Source organism: Trichomycterus rosablanca, chromosome 14 (genome assembly GCF_030014385.1).
Source record: "Trichomycterus rosablanca isolate fTriRos1 chromosome 14, fTriRos1.hap1, whole genome shotgun sequence".
Classification (NCBI taxonomy): Eukaryota; Metazoa; Chordata; class Actinopteri; order Siluriformes; family Trichomycteridae; genus Trichomycterus; species Trichomycterus rosablanca.
In genome coordinates, this window is record NC_086001.1 from 4,084,851 (window position 1) to 4,108,656 (window position 23,806).

Below are 23,806 nucleotides of genomic sequence, written 5' to 3' on the forward strand. Positions count from 1 at the left end.
AATCATGAAGATTTGATTTACTTAAAGCAATGGAGTACTTTAAGGTCTTCGGCTTACATAATTATCATCAAATATAACGTTCTTCACAAAGCCACACTTCATTTTGGCTGTTTTGAATTTTGGATGCAAAATGTAGTGCCTTCATTTCAATAGGATTCGCAAAGATAAGCAATTTTTGACACAACCTAATTCTGAACGCAGTAAAGTGTTTTAAACAAGCTTAATTACATTAACATACAGACCTTGTTTTGGCTTCTGCAACCTTAATGAAGACGCGATCAATAATAATGGGAGTGAAGGAAGGCAGGCGAGACGAGAAATGGTATGGTTGTGGCTCTCAGGACATATAAGTGTGTCATCTGAATGTGATTCAAAAGATTGGATGATAAGAGTGTGTATTTTGTTTGTGTGTGTGTTTATATAAGTGTATATTTTCACCTTTAACCTGGTGATTTATAAGTGCAATATCTGATATACGAAACCCATTTAAGAACAATATTTGACTCATTTTTAAAGGTCATTCTTGTGTCTTTGCTGCTGGCAGAAGGTAAATGGCTAATGGTGGCCAATACTGGCCATATTGCATTTTCAAATGATGGGTCAATCTCCATCCTGGCATGTTTTGGGAGGAGAAAGAAAACTGGAACACTTAGAGATATTTGAGGTATTATACATACAAACCAGAAGAGTCGTTTTGCACTCACAAACTGCTCTCCTAACTTTTCCCCCTTTGCTTCAGACAGCTCCATAACATGTAGATGAAAATCCCTGGTGATTGTCAACCCCTACTGCATTAATTCCCAGCATCAGGGTCAATCCTGCCTTATTATTACAAAACCTGCAATCAGCTGTAAATCTAATGTGTTCCAGAGATAAAACTCTGGATTCACATTCTGTTCTTTTATTGTGTGTTTCTGGGAGTCTGTTTTGGGGTTAAACAAAAATAAATACAAGATGAATGACCTTTTAGTTTGATGTCATATTGAATTGAGTGGCAGTTTCCACACTGGGTGGCATTTGAGAAGATAAAAGGTTTATATGTTTTAATAAAGATAAGAATTTAAAAGTAATTAAAGATATTTTTAAACTACACGCAGGTGTAAAAATGTGGATTTTACATCATTAAATAAAACATGAGATTATTCAGAGCAAGTGGGAAATAACTTATTTTGTAGAACGCAGGTTCAGTTTGCTAGTGTACACAATACACGTTCCCTTTATTAAAAAAAAATCTAGTACCTGACATTATTATGTTAATGAATGAAGTTATGAGACCATTATCATTATTTAATCAGACATTCTTAATATTTTAACCCTCTGCTGCCTTTCACAGTTACAGAGCTTGTGTTTTTGTTCACATAAAGACTATTCCTTGGGTTTTAGGAGTATTTAAAAGACTCCATGGGGTTACTTGTCTCATATACACTGATCAGCCATAACATTAAAACCACCCCCTTGTTTCTACACTCACTGTCCATTTTACCATGTAGAAGCACTTTGTAGTTCTACAATTACTGACTGTATGCTTTGTAAGCCCCCTTTCACCCTGTTCTTCAATGGTCAGGACCCACACAGGACCCCCAGAGAGCAGGTATTATTTAGGTGGTGGATCATTCTCAGCACTGCAGTGACACTGGCATGGTGGTGGTGTGTTAGTGTGTGTTGTGCTGGTATGAGTGGATCAGACACAGCAGCACTGCTGGAGTTTTTAAATACCGTGTCCACTCACTGTCCACTCTATGAGACACTCCTACCTAGTCGGTTCACCTTGTAGACGTAAAGTCAGAGACGATCGCTCATCTATTGCTGCTGTTTGAGTCGGTCATCTTCTAGACCTTCATCGGTGGTCACAGGACGCTGCCCACGGGGCGCTGTTTTACCTCATCATTACTAGCCCTAAATTGCCCCCGTCCCAACTTCTTTTGGAATGTGTAGCAGGCCTGAAATGCAGGAATGGAGGTTTATTAACAAATTAAATGAACTTGAAACATCTCAGCTTCAAACTGTCTGCAATCAAATAAAAGTCAAAGTAAATCTAAGGAACTCTGCATCCTTATTTTATTTGCATTGTCCATACTGTCCCTACTCTTTCTGATTCGGATTCGGGGTTGTAAATCAATATTAAAATTCAGATGGAGGGTAGTTGGGTGGAAACCTCACTAATCCAGTCAGTCTGCTTGGTGTCAACGCGCGCGAGCTTTCAGCACGAGGGGTCTGTGTGCGCGCGACGGGACCGTCCGATAGCGTTAAAACAACTAAAAATTCACGGTTTGTTTTATGTTCTTATTATTAAAAGTTAGTTTTTGTATAAGAATTGATAATTTGTTATAGGGTTTTAATATTATTCCGGTTTGCAGATGAATAGACGCCGAATTGAGTGAATAGAGCGGATGAGCGCACGCGCTGCTTTACTATTTAAATCAGATTAACGGTCAGAAGCGACGGTTATAAACGGTTATAACGGTTATTCTACTCTTCAACTTTATCTCTTTTATTCGGTAAAAAACAGAAATAAAGAACAGAAACGAAGAACTCGGACTCAGCATGGCATCAAACTGGTACTGGGGACTTCTCCTGCTTTTTCTTCAGGCTGCTGGTGAGTAAATATCACCGTGTCCACGGTATTATAAGGTTTTAGTCAAAGTCACAGTGTTCCGTACAGTTCAACTTTGTAGTTTTGTGTTAATAAGTCCATGATAATAAATTAAATGTTACTGATAAAGGTAGGAGAGGCAGTTTTTAGTGTAATCAATACAAAACTTAATTAGAAAGCAGCTGTATGGAACACTGGGGTGACCTGCTAAAATGATTTATTTATTAGGATTTTAACGTCATATTTTACACACTTTTGGTTACATTCGTGACAGGACAGATAGTTACTGGTTACACAAGATTAATCAGTTCACAAGTTTAATGTCAAACACAGTCATGGACAATTCTGTATCTCCAATCTACCTCACCCGGAGCACCCGGAGGAAACCCACTCAGACACGGGGAGAACATGCAAACTCCACATAGAGAGGACTCGTCCGAGCGCTGTCGTCTCACAGCAAGAAGGTCCTGGGTTCGATCCCCAGGTGGGGCGGTCCGGGTCCTTTCTGTGTGGAGTTTGCATGTTCTCCCCGTGTCTGTGTGGGTTTCCACCGGGTGCTCCGGTTTCCTCCCACAGTCCAAAGACGTGCAAGTGAGGTGAACTGGAGATAGAAAATTGTCCATGACTGTGTTTGATATAACCTTGTGAACTGATGAATCTTGTGTAATGAGTAACTACCGTTCCTGTCATGAATGTAACCAAAGTGTAAAACATGACGTTAAAATCCTAACAAACAAATAAACAAACACACACACTTGTAATGGACTTGCATGTCATGGCAGTGTTTGGTTTTTAATAACTTAAAACAAATTTTTTTTGTCCATACTATTATAGGTTTATTGTGAGGTTGTTATAGTAAGGTCGCTGGTTCTAGTTCCACCACTGCTAGGTTGCTACTGTGGGCCCCTGAGCAAGGCCCTTAACCCTCAAATGTTTGGATTATATTCTGCATTGAATAAAAGCGCCTGCTGATTGTCAACAATGTAAATGTAAAACGGTGGGAGGAGGAGAAATCGGTCGTGTCTGAGAGACTGAGAGACGCTTATAGTCCGGATTTATCTCCGTCTGATTTCCACCTTTTTGGACGCTCAAAGAAGCTTTAAGGGGAAGAAGATTTTCATGTGATGATGATGTGAAAGCAGCGGCGCATCAGTGGCTACACGCTCAACCAAAAACAGTTTTAGCTGATGGCATTATAAAGTTGGTACGACGCTGGAAAAATACATCGGAAGGTGACTGTAGAAAAGTGATGGAGTTTGTTTTTAAAACTCTTGATAAATAGAGTTGAAGAACCCCCCGTACATCCGTCCTTTTTACTTATTTCAGGGGTTTCAACCACATCCGTTGCTAACAGGTGTGAACAATCAGTTATACAAAATAAACTGTATGCTTTTGACTATGTGGCATCAGTTTGGCATGGTTTGCCAGTTTGGTGTGGAGGAACTCCAGTGGTCTGCTCAGAGCTCTGGCCTCAGATTTACTGAACATCTTCATTATTAGCTGGACCTCACAAATGCTATTTTGCTCTTTTGAGTGAGTGGGCACACTCCAAAATGTCTAAAAAGCCTTTCTAGAACATTACACACTGTTACACCTTTAAGTGGGGGTGTGTTCAGCCCATGGTTTTGAAATAGGATCTCCAGCAAGCTCACAGTTGGGTGTCTTCATGATGTTGGCCATATAGAGTATATTTGAAGCATTGTGAAATGTTGTTTATTCTTTAATTATTTATAAAAGGATGTGCACCAGGAAGCTATTTCTCTCTCACTTTCTTTCTGCATTAGTGACTCCAGAATTCATGTTGCTGCCTGTTCTGCTGGTCAGCATCCTCTACTCCTCAAAGGGATTCAATAGGTTTGGTTTTAAGGAACACTGGCTATTTGTTTTTAGGTTTTTTTTCCCCCTCTTTTACTTATCTTTTAAATAATCCTTAATACTTTTTGCTGCTGTAGAGAGGAATCCAAAAAAGTATGGAAAAATCAATTGGAAAAGAACACACTGTGCAAGTTGAGATAAGTTTGCCTGGAATCACTAGGTGCAATGCAGTACCGCACACAGACAGGATGGCATTTCATCGTGGGGCTTCTACCGGACAATCTATCGTCCGACTGACAGCACCGCTGAGTTTTCGAACCCTGGATCCCAGCAGTAGTGGGCAAGCACAAATGACCAGTGCACCACCTGAGCGCCCTTTGGTGTTTATATACATGGAAAACATATAAAAGTGTGTGTGCATATATAAGCTGTGCAGCTGAATATCGGACGGCTGCGCCGTCTTTCTGCAGAATTGGGTTGGGAGGAAAAGACGGCCAAGTGAAGCAGTGAAAACGTGCTGTCGTGTTCCTGGAAACGTTTGGTTCTGATGGATTTTTTATGCCCTTCTGCATTATCATCCTAAAGGTTTTGTTCGCGGATTTGTGCCACTGTTGGACCTCCACTCTCCTCCTATCTAATGAAAGCAACAAGGGACGGCTGGTTGTAGGGTGTATCGATTAGCAACTGTTATATCACTTTAAATAGATTTTTTGTTAAATGTAAACCTGTATTGTGTTTGTGGATCGGTTTTCTGATTTAAATCTTTGTTGACTAAAGATTTCAGACTTTGCTTTGTGTGTGTGTATGTGTGTGTGTAAGCATAACATATCATAATGATTGCAGGTGACATCTTGGACCCATGTATCATGTTCACAGACAACAGGATTTGTCAGACACAGTCATGGGCTGATGTGTTACACTGTGTGTGTTTATGGTTAGAGTGTTTTTAGTTAGCTGATCATGAAACTAATGCTGTGTTGTATTTCCCTTCTGCTCTTTGAGGCATGGATTATTTAGGCTTTTTCTTTTTTTCCTTTATTTTTCTAAACCGCTATATCCCAGTTAAGGTCTGGTTTCACAGGACGCAGTGCCGGAATTCCCTGGACAGGGTGCCATTCCATTGCAGCTCCCCATATATATATATACATATATATTCTTCTGAAGGTTAGGGTTCAATCTGGATTAATGCTTTATGTGCCCTCTGTGTGTGTAGGTTCCCTATGCGCCGATGCTGAGGAGAGATTGGTGGATTTTCTCCTGAGTCCAGATCGGTACAATAAGCTAATCAGACCAGCAGTCAAAAGGAGTCAGCAGGTCACCATCGGGATCAAAGTGTCTCTGGCCCAGCTCATCAGCGTGGTGAGTGACACACCCGCACACCTACAAAAACACACCAGACACACTATCCTAACTGTAATTCGCTCTCTGTACAGAACGAGAGGGAGCAGATCATGACAACCAACGTGTGGCTCTCACAGGTGAGATTTCATGTGTTGTCAAGTTTATAGTCTTGTGTATATCTTTACAAATAACACACTTTTTGGACCACACTGTATAGCAATGAAGTCACAGCTAACCCTACAATGATGCATGTCTCAAAGGTTTCTTATTTTGTCTTTTCTTGCCATATCCTGAAAAACTGCCAAATATTTATTGACACGTAATCTAATGCACTGTTAGTGGATATCAGACATTTAAACATTGCTGCTTTCATGTAATTACTAGGGCTGTCGAAGTTAACGCGATAATAACGCATTAACGGGATCTCAATTTAACGCGATTAAAAAAAATAGTGCCGTTAACGCAAATTCTAGTTCATGTTGAGACTTGACTGGTAGAACAAACGTTTGTTAACAAAATGTAAAAGAGCGTCGTAGCATCTGCACTTGCATAATAAAGAAATAAATACACGCTATATTCACAAGTTGTCGGGAGCAGAACACTTTATTAACTTATTCTGTTACGGTAAAGAATACCGGACAGCTGAGTCAAGCACGTTGTCCATGAACTATGGAAGCCCCAAAGGGTCAAAACACACTCACTTCGTTTAGAAACGTCCATTAAACCACTGGATAGAATTACTGCCTAGTATGTGAGTGAATAAAACTCCCTTACAGTTTTCTCTTGTCCCAGCAGTTTTTAACATAAGTACATTTAGCATAAAATGTGTTCACCATTGTAATTGTAACATTTCACTTAAAAATCCTTGTTTTCTATAACATTTACACAGATTTTTTTTAATGCGATTAATCGCGATTAACTATATGAAATTCTGAGATTAATCGCGATTACAATTTGTAATCGTTTGACAGCCCTAGTAATAACTTATTCAGTAATTCGGAAAATGCTAAAAAACTAGTCAAATGTTTTTATACTTACAGTATGTTAAATAAAATAAAAAAGAGAATCCTACTTATGATATTTGTTATTTGTTTTACCCAGAGGCGATTTAACCTGCCTGTGGGCCCAGAGGCTGCAGCTGCTTGTGGGCCCCCACGTATAGTTTTCATAAAATCAGTACACAACGCAAGACAACAGAGTTCAGTGGCGTAACTAGGAGCCCCCCCCCCCACCATATATATATATATATATATGTATATATATAGTCTAGTAATGTTAAGCAGGTTACACAGATTCCCAAAATCCCTTGCTGTGCACTCACTGTGTAGTGTGATTACATGCATTCTGATATTTCATTGTCTTTTAGTTATTTTTATATTTAACTTAATGAAAACATTGCCGCCGCACTTTACCGCTAGCATTAGCCACTTGCTACCGTAGAGGCTCGGCTCACCTAGCCGCTGTCCGGCGGGGATGCTACGGGTCTTTTGCTGTGCGGTGGTGGAGGTGTGGGAATAAAGACACACGACAGGGTCGAGTCACTTTAACTGTTTAGTCAGGACTTCAGTGAGCGTTACAGCACTTTACACCGCCTAGTTCCAGAACCCCAACTTCAATGCTGGGACCATAAGGCGAGACTCACATACAAAACTAACTGCAGAACGTCCGAACGCTCGTGTATAAACCTGCTGCTGCATTCTGATTGGCTGAGCTGAATGTCACTCACATAACTAGCTCTAACGTTCACGTTGCTTAACTGAAGCCACCAATCAGAATTACGGCAGCTCGTTAGAGTTTATCTGGCCAATCGACAGTGAGAAATATGAATAACGCGTAAATGATGTACAAAATCATTGGTTTGTAAGCTTCCCTATTCTTATTAACCAAAATAACTAACAAAATAAATAAAAAATAAAACATTCGGGGCCCCTGGGCTGAAGCTTAGGTAAGCCCGTGCATTAAATCGCCCCTGGTTTTACCTGAAGATTGTGACAATGAGAATGTTTCTATACATAAGAACAAGCAAGTATTCATTTTTGTTCATCTATTTTTTTACATTTACTGCTCACTGCTCTCTATTTTGCAGGAGTGGAATGACTACAGACTTATGTGGGACCCAGTCGACTATGACGGCATCCAAAAACTACGAATTCCCTCCCATCACATCTGGCTTCCGGATATCGTGCTCTATAACAAGTACAGATTCATTATCTAGTTGTTGTACATCCTGGTCATTGTACTGTACATAGATGTTTAATGCTTATAGTGCATTTAAACATATTAACTAGAGATGGACCGATCGGGGTTTTTGGCACCGATTCCGATCTCCGATCTCCTTTCAGGGACATCGGCCGATAGCCGATTCCGATCGGGGGGTGGGGTGGTGGGGGTGGTGGATTAGCAGTAAATAAACTTAAAAAGAGCCTCACAGTAAAGATAAACCAGAGCAGCGCGCGCGTGTGTGTGTGTGTGTGTGTGTGTGTGTGTTTGTGCCTTTAGAAGAGACGCTTTGTTCACAGTATCGCTATAAGTGATTCATTGATTCATGAGTTGATTCGTTTTTATGTGAAGCGTAAGTTTCTCTTCTCGGTTATCTCTCCGTGTTTACTGTTATTAATTAAATGTCGTGGTTTTAAATAAACACCAGCTACTACAGAACATTTTGTGTGACTCTCTTACATTAAAAAGCTTCATTAAACTGTTATTACCACAGATCTGTAACCGACCGTCAGACTCGTTCCGTCTAAGGAGCTAAAAGTTCAGCAGATGATCCTGAACTAACAAATTTGGTAATGAATAAACTTTTGCCTCTGATTGGCTCTGTAATGTTTTCTGTTCTCATCTACATCACAAGTAAGAACCGCTCACGATTTACCAAAGTGAACCAGGAGTTTATATAACGTGCTGATAGAATCGACTCAGATGTGACCGGGTCGAATTATCTTTTTAAAGTAAATATTACAATCAGCAAAATTACATCGTAAGAGCTTTCACGATGGTTTCTGTACGATGGTTGATGAATGGTGATGTGATGGTTGGTGCTTCGTAGCTCAAAGTCTGGATCAATCCACTGAGCTGTTAACTTAACGTGATCTTTATATATCACACGATCGGATCGGCTACTTTTAGGAAATATCGCCGATCGCCAATAGCATATTTTGATAAAAAATTGGCCGATACCGATTCATAGCCGATCGATCGTCCCATCTCTAATATTAACAGATCATTGGTTATAAAAATATTGAACAGACCTCTGTCGGGTGCTGTGGCTTATACGTTGTGGTAATATATAGCATACTATTGTTTATTATCATTAATTAGCATTGCTTTTTTTTTGTACCACGTAGTAAGACTAGTACAAGCAATAATAAAAACCAGTTTATTTAAAGCAGGATGTCAGTCCAGACTTGCCAATAGTGAGATCATGTTGCTTTTTTGTGAAGTAATTTTGTTTTTGTTTTTAGAATAATTTGCTAAAACCCAGGAACCCAGGAACACATCACTCAGACATTTCGGGCGCTAAGATCTAGGGCATCTGTGCCTTTGAGCTTGTGTCTGTTTTTTTTTTTTTCCATGATTCATCTCCACAGTTAGATCATGAGACACAAAGGACCGACATATGGCTGAGGAGGATAAAAACAGCTAAAATGTTTGATATAGAAACACAGGTTAAATGTAATTGCTAATTTGAATTAAAAAGCTTTATATGACCGTATTCAGTGGGAGGGGAAAAGTAAAATTAGCAAATCACAATTAATTAGTGTTTTAGGGAGGCTTGGTGGGATAGGGTTTTTCCTCATTGCTGTCTCTGCTGTCTGGTCTGTACGAGGTATGGCTGTTGGTAGGAATCCACCGCTGGAAGGTGTACAGAAGTGGCCAGTGACTCTACAAATTTCACAGGGGGGCAGGTGTTAGTCTACAGCCCTAATATTTTAAGTGAAAATATAAAGAAAGAAAAAAAATTTATGTATAATTCTTACATATATACATACATACATCATTGGGCAAAAATGCTTAACTCACTGTCCTAGAGCAGTACTGTCCTACTGTGTATGTGTATTTAAACGAAAATATAAACTGACAAAACTTTTTCTGGCCTTTCCTCTGATTGTGAAATCTCAGTGCGGATGGTGTGTACGAGGTCTCATTCTACTGCAACGCCATTGTATCAAACACAGGCGACATCTTCTGGCTTCCTCCAGCCATCTACAGGAGCGCCTGTGCCATAGAGGTGCGCAACTTCCCCTTTGACCAGCAGAACTGCACACTGAAGTTTCGATCGTGGACTTATGACCGCACTGAGCTTGACCTCGTGCTGACCTCAGACTTTGCCAGCCGAGATGACTACACGCCCAGCGGCGAGTGGGACATCGTCTCTTTGCCAGGACGCAAGAATGAAGACCCTAATGACGCCACCTACATGGACGTGACGTACGACTTTGTTATCCAACGCAAGCCGCTCTTTTACACCATCAACCTTATCATCCCGTGTGTGCTCATCACTTCCCTGGCTGTGCTCGTCTTCTACCTTCCATCAGACTGTGGTGAAAAGATAACCCTGTGTATCTCTGTCCTTCTAGCACTGACTGTCTTCTTGCTTCTGATCTCCAAGATCGTACCGCCAACCTCCCTAGCCGTGCCGCTCATCGGAAAGTACCTGATGTTTACTATGGTGCTGGTGACCTTTTCTATCGTGACAAGTGTGTGTGTACTCAATGTTCATCACCGTTCGCCATCGACGCACCACATGCCTGTCTGGGTGCAGCATGTCTTCCTGAACCAGCTGCCCATCTTCCTGCTCATGCGGCGACCTGGACGTTCCAACGTGCGTGAGAGGTTCCGGCGGAAGAACCAGAGCAAATCGTTTTCCGGGGACTCGTTCGCGCTGGGCGCCTGGAGGCCGACCGAGCTGCCCGAGGGCTCGGAGTTTGGGCAGAGGGTCAGATTGAGACGGGACAATGAGGTGGATGAGGCCATAGAGGGCGTGCGATTCATTGCTGAACACATGAAGAGCGAAGATGATGATGAAGGGGTAAGCAGAGGAACTATAAAAACAGTTCACTGGCAGATGTTGGAATGTTGTAACTTGAAATTTTTTTAGTTTTTAGACAGTAGAGGAAGGACGGGAGGCTGTTGAGGAGATGGTGACAGATTAAGACAGATTAAGTGGATTTTATTTATTACAGAATAATGGGTGTAGATAGCAGGAAAAGGCCACTGTAAGGATACATGTATGTATAGGGATGTATTCAAGAGGACTTGCCACTTTAATTGTTGCCAAAGGTTTGAATACTTTTGTGATCAAGGGATTTTAGGCAGTTGTGGCCCAGTGGTTAAAGTACTGGACCAGTAAACAGAAGGTTGCTGGTTTAAACCCCACCTCTGCCAGGTTACCACTGTTGGACCCTTGAGCAATGCCCCTAACCCTCAATTGCTTAGACAATTTACTGTCACACTACTGTAAGCCTACAAACATGTTTTATTTCATTATGGTTTATTAAGTATAAGACTTGTTTTTTACTGGTTACTTCCATACTTCCGTATAAGTGTTGCCACAGCGGCTCTGGTCCACATACCAAATTTGGCACAGTTTTGGATGCCCCTCCTGACATAACCCTCCTATTTCTATCCGGGCTTGCACCTCCCAACAGCTTGGCTGTTTCAGCCACCCCCCAGACATTAGGTATTCATGTCCATGTAGTGAGATATAAACCCTGGATTCCCAAATCTCAGCAGTAGTAGGCCAGCATACTTTGAGCACCCAGGAGCAGACAGGGTTAAGGGCCTTGCTCAAGGACCCAACAGTGGCTGCATAGCAGAGCCTGGATTTGAACCGGTTGATAGCCCAAAGCTCTACCCACTAGGCTACCACTGTCCCCAAAGATTAAGCCAAAGAGTAGATTGCACAGTGAGCAATGTGCACTGATTACACACACACACACACACACACACACGTTATTATCATAAGACATAATGACCAATATATTAACAGAATTACCTGCATTAGGAGTGTTGGCCAGTGTTAATTAATTTTAAACCCTAGCTTCTATTTTTAAAAATAGTGCAAATGACAATACAGTAGACCCTTGACTTAAGAATGTAATTGGTTCTGAAGGGCTGTTCTTAAGTCAAAATGTTCGTTAGTTAAACCTGTTTTTCCCCATAAGAAATAATGTAAATAGAATTAATCCCTGCCAGACCTCCCAAACCCCCCCCTTACCCCTAACCTCTCTAATGTCTTAAATGCTCTTTTTTGTTATAAATACACGTATATTTTCCCTTAAATCTTAAATAATAGAATAGACATTCCTGTAATAAACAATAATAAACAACAATACACAGTAGTACTGTACATAAACACACATTACATCTCAGTACAGTACGTGTGCTGTACCATACACCATAATACATTTCTACCAGAAACATCAATAACTCTCATATTTCTCTATTATTTCCGTCTTTATTTCAATAGTGTTGTATTTTGTAGGTGTAATTTCACGAAAGAATAAATTCCTTCTTCTCTCTCACTCACTGTCCCCTCTGTCTGATACACAGTGGCATCTACTGGCAGGAGTAATTATACAACAACAAAAAACTGCGCTTTCTCTGCATCTTCTCTGGTGACATTTTAATATTGAATTTTCCAAAATATAAAGAAAACACCGGAAAAACACCGTCCGCTGTCCGAATGTTCGCTCACTGTATATATACTGTGTATATATGTATATATATATTAGGGCTGTCGAAGTTAACGCGATAATAACGCATTAACGCATTCTCAATTTAACGCGATTAAAAAAATTAGTGCCATTAACGCAAATTCTAGTTCATGTTGAGACTTGACTGGTAGAACAAACGTTTTAATGTCGGACTTGCCACCGTTTTTTATTTGCGGTTTGTTAACATAATGTTACCGAGCGTGGTAGTGTCGTAGTAATGCACTTGCATAATAAAGAAGCTGCCAGTCCTCCATTCACGTAACGCTAGGACGGACACTTAAAAATCCTCCTTTTGGAGTGAACTGGTTTCATTTTTGATCAATATTATTTACCATTGGCTCAGGTACATGTCGAAACAAATGCTTTGTATTTCATTGGTTTAACAGCCTCATTTCACTGCTTACAGCGCTACCACTGGCCAATCGGAGAAGGTCCGCCCTCTAAATGCTAGTCTGTGATTGGGTGGTTGAATTTCGCCCGCCCTCTCTGTTTTGTAAACACCGCGCTACCTGAGTCAATCACTCAGCTCTCATGATCAGGAACGCGGTGAAAATGCCAAAAAGTAAACTTTTGAGGCAGCGATGAACGGACCTAAATATGAAAAGACACAACATTTAGTGAGTAAAACAGTCATTTGTTATATAATTCTTGCTTAAATTGGTCAAAAACTCTGTTATATGGGTTCTGGATTCATTCTGTGTGTTGCAGTATCATGTCCCCCTGTTCCTAATAAGATGTCCGGCTTTTTGGGGTGTAATGTCCTCCTTTTTGTTACTATGAATCTGGCCACCCTAGTCTAAACACACTCAGTTCGTGTAGAAACGTCCATTAAACCACTGGATAGTATTACTGCCTAGTATGTGAGTGAATAAAACTCCCTTACAGTTTTCTCTTGTCCCAGCAGTTTTTAACATCAGTACATTTAGCATAAAATGTGTTCACCATTGTAATTGTAACATTTCACTTAAAAATCCTTGTTTTCTATAACATTTACACAGATTTTTTTTAATGCGATTAATCGCGATTAACTATATGAAATTCTGAGATTAATCGCGATTAAAAATTTTAATCGTTTGACAGCCCTAATATATATATATATATATATATATAGAGAGAGAGAGAGAGAGAGAGAGACGGTCAGAGTCAACTTGTTCGTGACATCACGTGTTTCGCGAATTTCGTAATCCGAAATTTGTTCGTACGTTAAGTTGAAAAAGATCGTTCGTAACCCGAAATGTTCGTATGGTAAACCGTTCGTAACTCAAGGGTCCACTGTACAATCATGTTTGTGTGATGGATTGGCTCGCTGTCTTGCGCCCAGTGATTATCCACTACACTTCAGAATAAGTATTTATTGTAGATAAATAAATAAAAACACAAATTAATTTGTTTTGTTTGCATATAAATGTGCAGTATTTTAAATGCTCTGTGTGTGTGTGTGTGTGTGTTTGCAGATCATCGAGGACTGGAAGTACGTAGCGATGGTGATCGACCGTCTGTTCCTCTGGGTTTTTATCCTGGTATGTCTGACTGGAACTCTCGGCCTCTTTGTTCAGCCGCTGTTTCAGAGCTACAACACACCGACAGCAATGGACGAGTGAGTCATGACCATCTCATTCCCCTCTGTTCTCCTTTATACACTCGTCCGGTTTAGTTTGGAGTTCCTTCTGTCCATCCACGGTTGATTAACTCCAGAAGATTCGAGCACACGTCAGTCACGAAATGACCTCGATTGCACAATTGTTTCAAATCAGACTAAGATTTACGCACTGACTGTTTATTTGCAATGAAATATGCAAAACTCCACATTTAATTCTCTCTGCTTGTATACAGTGCTGTGAAAAAGTCATTGCTCCATTCTCAGTGCCCTCTTCAATTGCATATTTGTCACCTCATTTAATGAATATAAGAAACTAAGTTATCCAACACAAGTATCACCCTTGTGAAACCTCTAACATCATATTGGAGGAATTTTAGCCCACTTGATTGGGTTCGAATCAGGACTTTCATTCAAAACTTGTGTTTTTTAGCCATTAAAATGTATTTTTTATTACTGTCCTGTTGCAAAAACCAGTTACACCTCAGCTTCATCTTCTGGACAAATTACATTTTATCTTTCTGAAGAATTGTCTAATAGAAGGTGGAATTTAAAGTTACTCCAATCTCGATTCAGCAACACACCTGACACATCACACCAATGCAATTACTATGAAATGCTATACACTGATCAGCCATAACATTAAAACCACCTCCTTGTTTCTACACTCACTGTCCCTTTGTAGTTCTACAATTACTGACTGTAGTCCATCTGTTTCTCTTCATGCTTTTTTAACCTGCTTTCACCCTGTTCTTCAATGGTCAGGACCCCCACCACAGAGCAGGTATTATTTAGGTGGTGGATGATTCTCAGCACTGCAGTGACACTGACATGGTGGTGGTGTGTTAGTGTGTGTTGTGCTGGTATGAGTGGATCAGACACAGCAGCGCTGCTGGAGTTTTTAAATACCGTGTCCACTCACTGTCCACTCTATTAGACACTCCTACCTAGTCGGTCCACCTTGTAGATGTAAAGTCAGAGACGATCGCTCATCTATTGCTGCTGTTTGAGTTGGTCATCTTCTAGACCTTCATCAGTGGTCACAGGACGCTGCCCATGGGGCGCTGTTGGCTGGATATTTTTAGTTGGTGGACTATTCTCAGTCCAGCAGTGACAGTGAGGTGTTTAAAAACTCCATCAGTGCTGCTGTGTCTGATCCACTCATACCAGCACAACACACACTAACACACCACCACCATGTCAGTGTCACTGCAGTGCTGAGAATGATCCACCACCTAAATAATACCGGCTCTGTAGTGGTCCTGTGGGGGTCCTGACCATTGAAGAACAGCATGAAAGGAGGCTAAAAAAAACATGCAGAGAAACAGATGGACTACAGTCAGTAATTGTAGAACTACAAAGTGCTTCTATATGGTAAGTGGAGCTGATGAAATGGACAGTGAGTGTAGAAACAAGGAGGTGGTTTTAATGTTATGGCTATTCTTGTTGTCCAAAACATTGTCATTTTGATTCGTCTGTATAAAGATTCGTCTCATTAGATTTGTGGCTCATTTAGGCGCTTTTTTTTTGGACAAGCGATGATGTATTTCTTGGTAAGTATCAGTTCTTTCCTTGCTGCCTTCTTTTGAATTCCTTTATTTGCGTAGTTCCTTTGTATTATTGTGACGAATATGCAAGAATAGTAGCAGAAAAGGGGATGGTTACATTTGCACTATGCAAAATAAACTACAAAAACAGCATGAGTGCAGCTATATGTAATAATCCGGATATTAAAATGAATACTATGCACTGTGAAAAGAAACAAAACAGGTTTTGGGTTTTCTTTTATGTATATTTAATTTGTTTGTTGGTATTACCGAGTATAATTCACTTTTGATAGCTGGAGATCAACCTTTCACATCTCTGTGGAGGAACTTTATTTGCAGAAGTGCTAGAATTTAACATTTTTTGAAAGGATCTCAAACATGAACTGCACATTTAAATCATCTCAGTGCGGTTTAAGTCAAGACTTTGGTCACCTTTGGATTTCTTTCCATTCAGCCATTTGGTAGTGGACTTGTATTCATGGTTTCAGTTCTCACTAGATGATTGTATGCAGTATGTGATAGGGCCTAGTGGATGAGTGAAGTGTTTCATGTGCTTTCTGTAACACAGCCTCTGTATACACATGTGCATTACAGTGTCGAACCAGCATGTTTGTAAAGCTGTGAAGGTTCATTTTACACATTTTACTAAACAATTTACACTTGCGAAAATGTAAAGTATTAAAAAACTTTTTACATATTTGTTAACACTTAGTTAGCCCACTTTTATTACTTTTACCTGCCTTAGAAGATACACAATTGCTGTAAAATATTTTTTCTTCTCAGACAGAAATGTATTTATTACTGTTAAAAAAATATACAATAAAAATCCTTTTCTATCTGATTTTCCTTCTACATATAATGCTTTCTTATCTTCATTCATTCTTCATTTCTGTGTTCTAACTGCATTGAAAATGATTATTTCATATCAAATCACTTATTGTCACGTCACATTAACACAGGTGTGAAAGGCGAGTGAAAATCTTGGGTGTATAGTCCCTCACAGTTTTAACACATATTAAATACAAAACACACATTTGCTTACATAAATCTGACATAAAACCAGCAACATCTGTTCAATATATACATGTAAAGCTATGAATGTACAGATATACAGCATTAAAGTATAATCTACTGTGAGTCCGTTAATGTAGATGTTCCGAGTATTATTCCGGCATATAACGTTTCAATTTAGAATTAGAATACTTTTATAATGTCCAGATGTGCAGGTATTGTACAGAATAAGTTATGTGTATCAAGTCAAGTCAAATTTATTTATATAGCGCTTTTTACAATGAACATTGTCCCAAATCAACTTTACAGAATCCAGGACCAACAGACCAAAAGTCTCATTTTGTCTATTTTATGTGTCTACAGTGATTCTAGACAGATATGTGTACAAAAATGACAAAGAAGAGTATGAGAAAAAGAGAGAGAGAGAGAGAGAGAGAGAAAGAGAGAACAGATAAAGTGATAGAGAGAAAGAGAGAGCAGATAAAGTGAGGGAGAGAGAGCCTAAGCAAACAAGGTAGGGTAAACACAGATGTGATCAAAACACAATGTGAGGAAACACGTATGAAAAAGGACCCTGTCTTCATCTGGTTCTTGTTATCAATAATAGATTTAAATCAAATATGACGATTTAATTTGATACATTTACTTTTTTTTTGGCATTTAGCAGACGCCTTTATCCAAAGCGACTTACAGTACAGTTACAGCATACAGTTTGAGCAATTGAGGGTTAAGGGCCTTGCTCAAGGGCCCAACAGCAGCAACCTGGCAGTGGTGGGGCTTTAACCAGCAACCCTCCGATCACTGGTCCAGTACCTTAACCACTAGGCTACATCTGACCCTTCATGCTTCATGCTCTGGTGATAAATTATGCTAACCCACTACTGCTGGGATCAATCAGTTTCCAAAAGTTGGATTATATTGTGTTTTTAATGTGTGTATACACCCGTTAGCAATTGGTGTGGCTGGAACACCTGAACTCAGTATTTAGAAGTTAGGATCAGAGTGCAGGGCCGGGCACTGGACGGCGCTCTGGTCTTGTTTGAGTGTCCAACAGCGACTGACAGTTCTGGGATTTGAAAGCAGAGGCGACTGCACTCTCATCCTCTGTCCATTACTGTTTTATATGGTTGGTCAGGTCCTGTTTCTCTGCTCCAAGCAGAAAGGTATAACACATACTGCTGTGTAAGTGATTTAAAATGATTTGGATCGATATTATAAACATTATCAGGCTCCCGTGTTTAGAGACTGTGCGGTATCCACAAACATTCGCTTCGCTGCTTTGCTGACAGTGCTGTGATTCGCACACAGAGCACTCTGATAATGCAGCGACGGCGCTAAACGAATGCTTTCAAAACACTTTTAAAGTGCTTCTGTCGTCTTAAAAAGCCTTTTAAATATTAGCTCTGCGTTATCCCAGAAGATTCTGATCTCACACGCCATGCTCTCTCTCTTTCTCTCTCTCTCTGTTTGTTCTGCCCTCTCACTGCATTACTGTCCATCTATTTATCCATTGCTCATTTGATCCTTGTGTGTGTGTGTGTGTGTGTGTGTGTGTGTGTGTGTGTGTGTGTGTGTGTGTGTGTAAGAGACAGAGAGAGAGACAGACAGACAGACTGTCGCTGTTTAATATCAGTCCGGGCTTCTGGTATACACATTAAATCAGATTGATCTTTTTTTCGTTTTAAATCCAGCTTCTACTCAACAGCTGTCAGCACCGATAGTATCCTAATGCAGCCACAAATCAAGCCTGGCTGCTTTTTAAATCATACCCCCTATAATGTCTGTAACTGACAGGGCTCTGGAGTCCATCAGAGCTGGACACAGAAGAGCAGTGCAGAGGTTTACTCTGGAGCAGTGGGTCAGGAAACACCGTCAGATGCTTTGTTTAAACAAAACCATACCTTAAAAAAAACAATTAATAGCTAGGTCTAAACCAAATACGTGGAAAAGTCACGCAATTGACCTGGACGAGACTTATTTGATGTTTACTGATATCATAAATGTCACTTGCACCCAATTGTAAAAAAATAACCATCACTGAGATCCAGGTTTGAATTCTAGCGGTGCTATCAACCTTGCATCTACAAAGACATGATTGGCTACAACTGGGAAAGGGGTTTGGTTGGCTGAAGCCCTTCGATGATTTGGTGGACCTGCCAGGGGAACCAGACCCGCCGCAACCCTGATTAGAATAAAGCAGTTGATAAAATATAACCAAGTATTTTCACCACTGACTATAGGCTAGGCATTAAAAGGGAGTTGATCCCCCATTTGTGGCTGTAATGGCCTTTATTCTTCTGTCAATTTGTGCCCCTTTTGGTCAAAAAAGTTTGTATTTGTAAGTTCAGGCAATGATGTTGAACAAGTTGGCCTGACTTAGTCTTTATATTCATCCCAGTTGTTCATATTGGGGTTGAGCTCAGGGCTCTGTGCAGTCCGCGGGAATTCCTCCAACCATGTCTTTTATCGACCTCGCTTCATGTACAGCTGCACAGTTTTGCTGGAACATGAAAGAACCAGATCCTTTAAGCTGTTGCAAAATGTTGGCAGCATTTAGTTTATTTTAAATGATTAATTTCACACACCGGTCAGTGATGAATGTGGCTAAAACAGCTGAACATAAAAGGGGTTCACATACTTAAGGTCACACAGTGGTTATCGAACAGAGCTTCTTTAGATTAGATAGCTGGACTGAGATGGCAAGAACAGAAATGAAATGGTTGATTTAGTATTATAACCAAGCACTAGCGCGCTCACACACACACACACACACACACACACACACAGCTGCATTGGCCTTGGTGTCAGCAGAAATTGCCATTTATTTCATACGCTGGATCCCTTTGTCATCAACCCATGTTTTATCTGTTGTATCACAGCACACACACACATATATATATATATATATATATATATACACACACGTATATATGTATCTCTCTATTTATTTTTTGTGACTGGAGTGCGGTAGGAAAAAAAACATACAAAAGACAGAATTTGTGTTCCCTGTGTAGCTTTTTTAAATGTAATATTTTATTAAATATTGTTTTTATTGCGTCTCACATCCCAGAGTCCGCTGCTTTAACACAAATAATAAAATCACTAGGGCAAATTCGCCACACTTGATATCCACACAAAGATGCCAGTAGGAAGTAAGGTTACGATGATTAATTTTTACATCCTTCTAATGGCTACAGAATAAACCTCTAAAGATCAAACAGATTGTTCTGGAGTTATACAGACATGACATTACGACTGCTAAACATCAGTTCCTTTATAGGCTGAGCCACAATCGTTTGCACTTTAGGTGTTGACCATAATGTACAACCTGTATTGATCATAATGTATGTCATTTTTAGAAGCTGTAGAAGATTTTGAGAGCCACAAATAGCCACAAATAGCAAAAGATTCAGAAAGCCTGCTCTAGTCTGTTAGTTAACACATACTGTATGATGCTAAAATGTTTGCCAATCCCAGCTTAATTCAATAGTCATTCAATAGTCAAAGTTTTTTTGTTCTTATTATTACAAATGAGGTCTTAATATCTGGAGAACACAAAGAACACAACACAGAAAATCCCACAGCCAGGCTGTCTTGTGTACAGTCACTGTCTTCTGCCAGTCGCAAGAGAGGCTTTCACATCACTACTATCTGCACTATCTGTTCTGCTCTCAAAAGAAAACTCAGGTTCCTTTCTTGCTAGATTGCTAGCATTTTAAGAAAACACTACCTGCTGCAATGGTTTACCTTATAACCACTGAAGCCAAAATTGCTTAATTTGGGGCAGACATATACATGAAGGTGTTGGTGTTACATAAAAATGTCTGTCTGCTATCTTTGCACATATATAAATAATCCAAACTCCAAGTATTAATAATGGTAATATTACTACTGCAGTGGGCGCATACGGGCAATTCATGTTCTGTTTAAAACTGGCACAAAACTTCTCAGAATAAAGCCAGAATATGCTTAATGCTGAAACTGATAGACATGGCATCATGGATTTTGGGGTAAAAGGTGGAGTAACACAACTGAAATGCAGGAACTGAAGCAGTAAATGTTCAGGAGTAGGCATGATCTCATCTAAAGAAACCATTTTTATTTCCTTTTTTATGGACGAGTGGGATCCCAGATTTTTCCTTTAAAATAAAACCACTTAGCCCAGGTGTTGTAGTTGTGACATGAATTATTGAAACTGACGGCGCAGGAATGAATCTGAGCAGGAATTCTATTTTTAATGCTAAGAACGAGGAAAAAGCATTTATGGAACTTTCTCTGAATTGCAGTGATGGGAGAAAAAACAAAGAAAGGAATTTGGGTTCAGAGATGAACAGGAGAGGTGGAGGCAAGCAAGTACATTAATGGTAATGGTAGGATGATATAAAATAAAGATGAACAGATGCACAGGAAGCAGCTGGCAATATCTACGGTCAAATGTATATGGACAACCCCTAATTATTGAGTTTAGGTGTTTCTGACACAAACATTAATGAAATCAATCACAAAAAACAAGGTAAAACAGACAATGAATGGATGATTATTCCTAATTTGATGGCTTTAACACATTTTAAAAACACGACTGGGAAGGAGTCTGTGGAATGATTAAAAACAGCTGTACTAAACCCTTTACACCAGTATATGCTGTCGAGTATTAAAAGAGCATTAAGAAAAAAAGGCTCAGTCATTTACAAGAAAGGATGCTTCAAGGTTGCCTCAATGAATAGTCTAATCATGTGAAAACCATGTTTTTTTTAATGCACATTCAAAAGTAATTTAAATATTTCACCATCTTTAATACATACTATTATTTAAAGACTGAAAGAATCTACAGAAATCACTTTTTTTTTTAAAAAGGTCAAAAACTAATATTGAATGCCCGCATTCAGCACTGCATTAAAAAACTTCTGTACACGAGTGGAAACACGTATATTCCTCAATACTTTGAAGAATGCACTGAGCGAGCTTCATATGAAATGTTTGCTGTGGGTCTAACTTGACTAACTTGCACAAAGCTTCGAACTCAACCTCACATAACGCTCTCGGGATAAATTGGATAGTTGATTGCTAGCCAGACCTTTCAACCTCACAAATGCTGAGCCTTTAAGTGTTTGTGAAAAATCCTTAATAGAGGAGTAAAGACTGTTATAGCTGTAAAGGAGGGTGGCGACTTATTTAATGTAATGTTGATTATTAAGTCACGTCAACAGAGTTATAAATATATAGAGTTATAAATATCCATCATCGCTTTTGTGACTTTTTTCATTTACATTTTTTAAGGTAAAGCATTTAATATAATAATAGGATACTTGATTAGATACTTTGATGTCTCGGGCTGTACTGCTTTGCCCTTTCGCTTAAATTCAATGATTTATTTACACTTTATTCTGTAGGAATCACTTAAATGGGTCATTTTCAATCATAATGGTAAATGATCAGGCAGATGGTGCTGATGATGGCACTGAGAATCAGGAGGTTTTAGGATTGTGGCTCCCCCTAGTGCGCACGCACACACACTTTACTGATTGCCTCTGTTATTGGTTATTTCTTTGAGTAAATAAGTATAGATCAATAAACAAAACATGATGTTACCCAAAGTGAAATCAAGAGCAATTTTTTTGCCCACTACCACTGAGATCCAGGGTTCGAATCGGCAGTTGGGCATCTACATACAGGCATGATTGGCTAAGTTTGTTGGCATAGCTAAGGCCCCACAAGGATTGGCATTTTGCCCCCAGTGGTCAGGATAAAGCATTGGTAAAACATGTAAATGAAAGGAAAAAATAACAAGCTATCCAACTTCTATATCACTCTTGTAAGAAAGACAATGACTATAGAATTTCACCCTTAACCTTATCATCAATGTCAAGCAGTCAAAAACAATCTACAGGAACACTATACTGTGACCTAAGAACAAAATTATAAGGTTTGCAATGGCATTTCAAAAGCTCCAGGACTCCATCCAACCACACAAGCTATTATTCCTGAATAAAGAACATTTAAAACTGTGATAAATAAATCCTATTATTCTGTCTCATTTATTACCCTGAGAGCCCAGTTTGCTCTTTTTCCAGTAATTAATATCAATGTAACCTTTATAAATACCACCAATAGCCATCAGTTAAATGCAGGCTGAATTTTATAAATATACAAGCCTTTTTGGATTGGCCATGTGACCAAGTCACTTTAGATTCCACCTCTTACCTCAAATATCTGATGTCTTTCTCACAAATGCAGTTAAAATGACCACTGTCAGCATGGGTACGATAACTGCATTATTTGGACAATAGCTTTTTGCACTGCACTTTGGGATTTTTGTTTTACCAAACAGTGCACTAAATAATTGATGCCTGTCAACTCCATCCTGTAGCTTAATATGAGTCACGTTACTGAGTCGATTCTTTTAAACTCCCAGGCTGAATCAAGCCCATTACATTTGATTCTCTAATTTTGAGTGGTATAGTGATGGTTCATGATTCATAGGCTACAAGGTCATCACGTACAACTCGGTACAGTAACCTTTGTTTACAGTTTGCTGCTTCAGCAGGGTCATTCACAGCCTGTTTAATGCAAACATATTCAGATAAAATCTGATTAAATTGGTATGAAAGGTTATGAAGTTGGAATATTCTGTCATTTGTACCTTTTTAGCAGAAAATCTATCATATAGCCTTTGAATTTATGTGTTTATGAGTAAATAAGAGTGTATATAGATGTAATCTTCTGCCTTGCACCGTAACCGTAATCAGAATAAAGCCGTTAAAGATAGATATGTAGATAAATGGACTACTGTCTTTAGACAACAGTTCCCAAGCTTGATGATATGATTTATTTCAGTGTAGTGACCAGTTTTTTGGAGTGATGGTGTCCCAGAGCAAATTCTGACCAGGACATAGTGGATGATGAAAATAAATTAGTTATTATAATATTAGCTATAAACACTATATTATTACACTGCTGAAATCCGGGTTCGAAACAGACATGATTGGATATGTTTGGGAAGGTTTGGGGGGTTGTTGAAGCTCAGCAGTGGATTGGTGCCCTGTCGAGTGTTTCCTGTTGAAACCAGGACCAGGATAAAGTGGGGCGTGAAAATGAAATGAAAGATTTATTAGCACCAGCAGCAACAAGCAACATTCCAGCTTTTTCACTGGAAATGAAATTTAAATTGTTAAATACAGAGTAA

The 23,806-nt window shown here is 39.4% G+C and overlaps 1 protein-coding gene across 1 annotated transcript in view; it reads left to right on the plus strand.

The window, feature by feature from the left end:
- The first annotated feature begins 2,186 nt into the window (after positions 1–2,186).
- The window catches only part of chrnb5a (cholinergic receptor, nicotinic, beta 5a), a 29,373-nt gene continuing 7,753 nt past the window's right edge, over positions 2,187–23,806 (plus strand). The window contains exons 1-8 of the mRNA XM_063009046.1: positions 2,187–2,268; positions 2,510–2,596; positions 5,622–5,767; positions 5,842–5,886; positions 7,836–7,945; positions 9,872–10,781; positions 13,923–14,065; positions 16,987–17,137. Of these exons, the coding sequence (XP_062865116.1) occupies positions 2,545–2,596; positions 5,622–5,767; positions 5,842–5,886; positions 7,836–7,945; positions 9,872–10,781; positions 13,923–14,065; positions 16,987–17,017 (1,437 nt within the window). The 5' untranslated portion in view covers positions 2,187–2,268; positions 2,510–2,544 and the 3' untranslated portion in view covers positions 17,018–17,137. The remainder of the gene's footprint in view (positions 2,269–2,509; positions 2,597–5,621; positions 5,768–5,841; positions 5,887–7,835; positions 7,946–9,871; positions 10,782–13,922; positions 14,066–16,986; positions 17,138–23,806) is intronic.